Genomic DNA, 773 nt, shown 5'->3' with positions numbered 1-773 from the left:
TGCCCGTGCGCATGCTCGCGGCAGCCGCCCCCACGACGGGGCTCCCACGGGTGGAGGACGCGCGCCACAGAGCGGGCGCGGGGACGGGGCCCCCGACGTGGGAGGCACTGCGGCCTCGAGCCGGAGGGCTCCTCCCTTCTCCCTACCCTGCCGGCCGACCCCGTCTCCGTCTGACAGCACCCACAGCGCCCTCATCTCCCGAAGCCGCTCCCACGCTCGGAAGACAGACACTCGGGTTCCCGCAAGCAGCAGCCCTCTGTCAGGCACGGCGTGCAGCCTCCGCGCCCCGCCCAGTGCCCATTGGACGTCCGCCTCCTCTTGAAGCCCCGCCCAGACCCTCCTCCTATCACAGCCCCTCCCGGCCCCCGAAGCCCCGCCCAGGCCCCTCGGGAACGGCGACGTAGCCGTTGCAATCGGGCGCCTCACGGCCACCCGTACCCCGCTCGCCGTTCCGGCAGCCTCTTTTCCAGCGCCGCCCCGCGAGAGCCTCCCGCTGGCCTCTCCCGACCCCGCCTCGGCGCTCCAGCCGGCGCCCCTTCGCCCGGTGCCCGGCGGAAGGCGGCCGGGGAGGCGGGGCTGGTGGTGTCGAGCAGGTTCAGCTTCCAGCTTTGCGCCTCGCCTGGGGCCCGGCCGCCCGAACACTAGCCTGGAACAAAAAGAAGCTCAGGGACAGTGCCCAGGCCCAGAGTTCAAGCCCCACGACTGAAAAAAAAAAAAAAGCAAGCTATATTTTATGTTTATAAGAAATCCTCCTGGGGCTGGGAAGGTGGCTC

At 70.0% G+C, this 773-nt stretch overlaps 1 protein-coding gene across 1 annotated transcript in view; it reads right to left on the bottom strand.

Moving 5' to 3' along the window:
- Kifc2 (kinesin family member C2) overlaps nt 1-195 on the bottom strand; it is an 8,218-nt gene extending 8,023 nt beyond the window's left edge. The window contains exon 1 of the mRNA XM_013033857.1: nt 49-195. Coding sequence (XP_012889311.1) covers nt 49-195 — 147 coding nt within the window. The remainder of the gene's footprint in view (nt 1-48) is intronic.
- Nucleotides 196-773: the final 578 nt, after the last annotated feature.

The sequence above is a fragment of the Dipodomys ordii genome, unplaced genomic scaffold, assembly GCF_000151885.1.
Source record: "Dipodomys ordii isolate 6190 unplaced genomic scaffold, Dord_2.0 Scaffold179, whole genome shotgun sequence".
Lineage (NCBI taxonomy): Eukaryota > Metazoa > Chordata > Mammalia > Rodentia > Heteromyidae > Dipodomys > Dipodomys ordii.
Note: the sequence above shows the minus strand (reverse complement) of the source record. Positions and strands in the feature narration are given on the sequence as shown.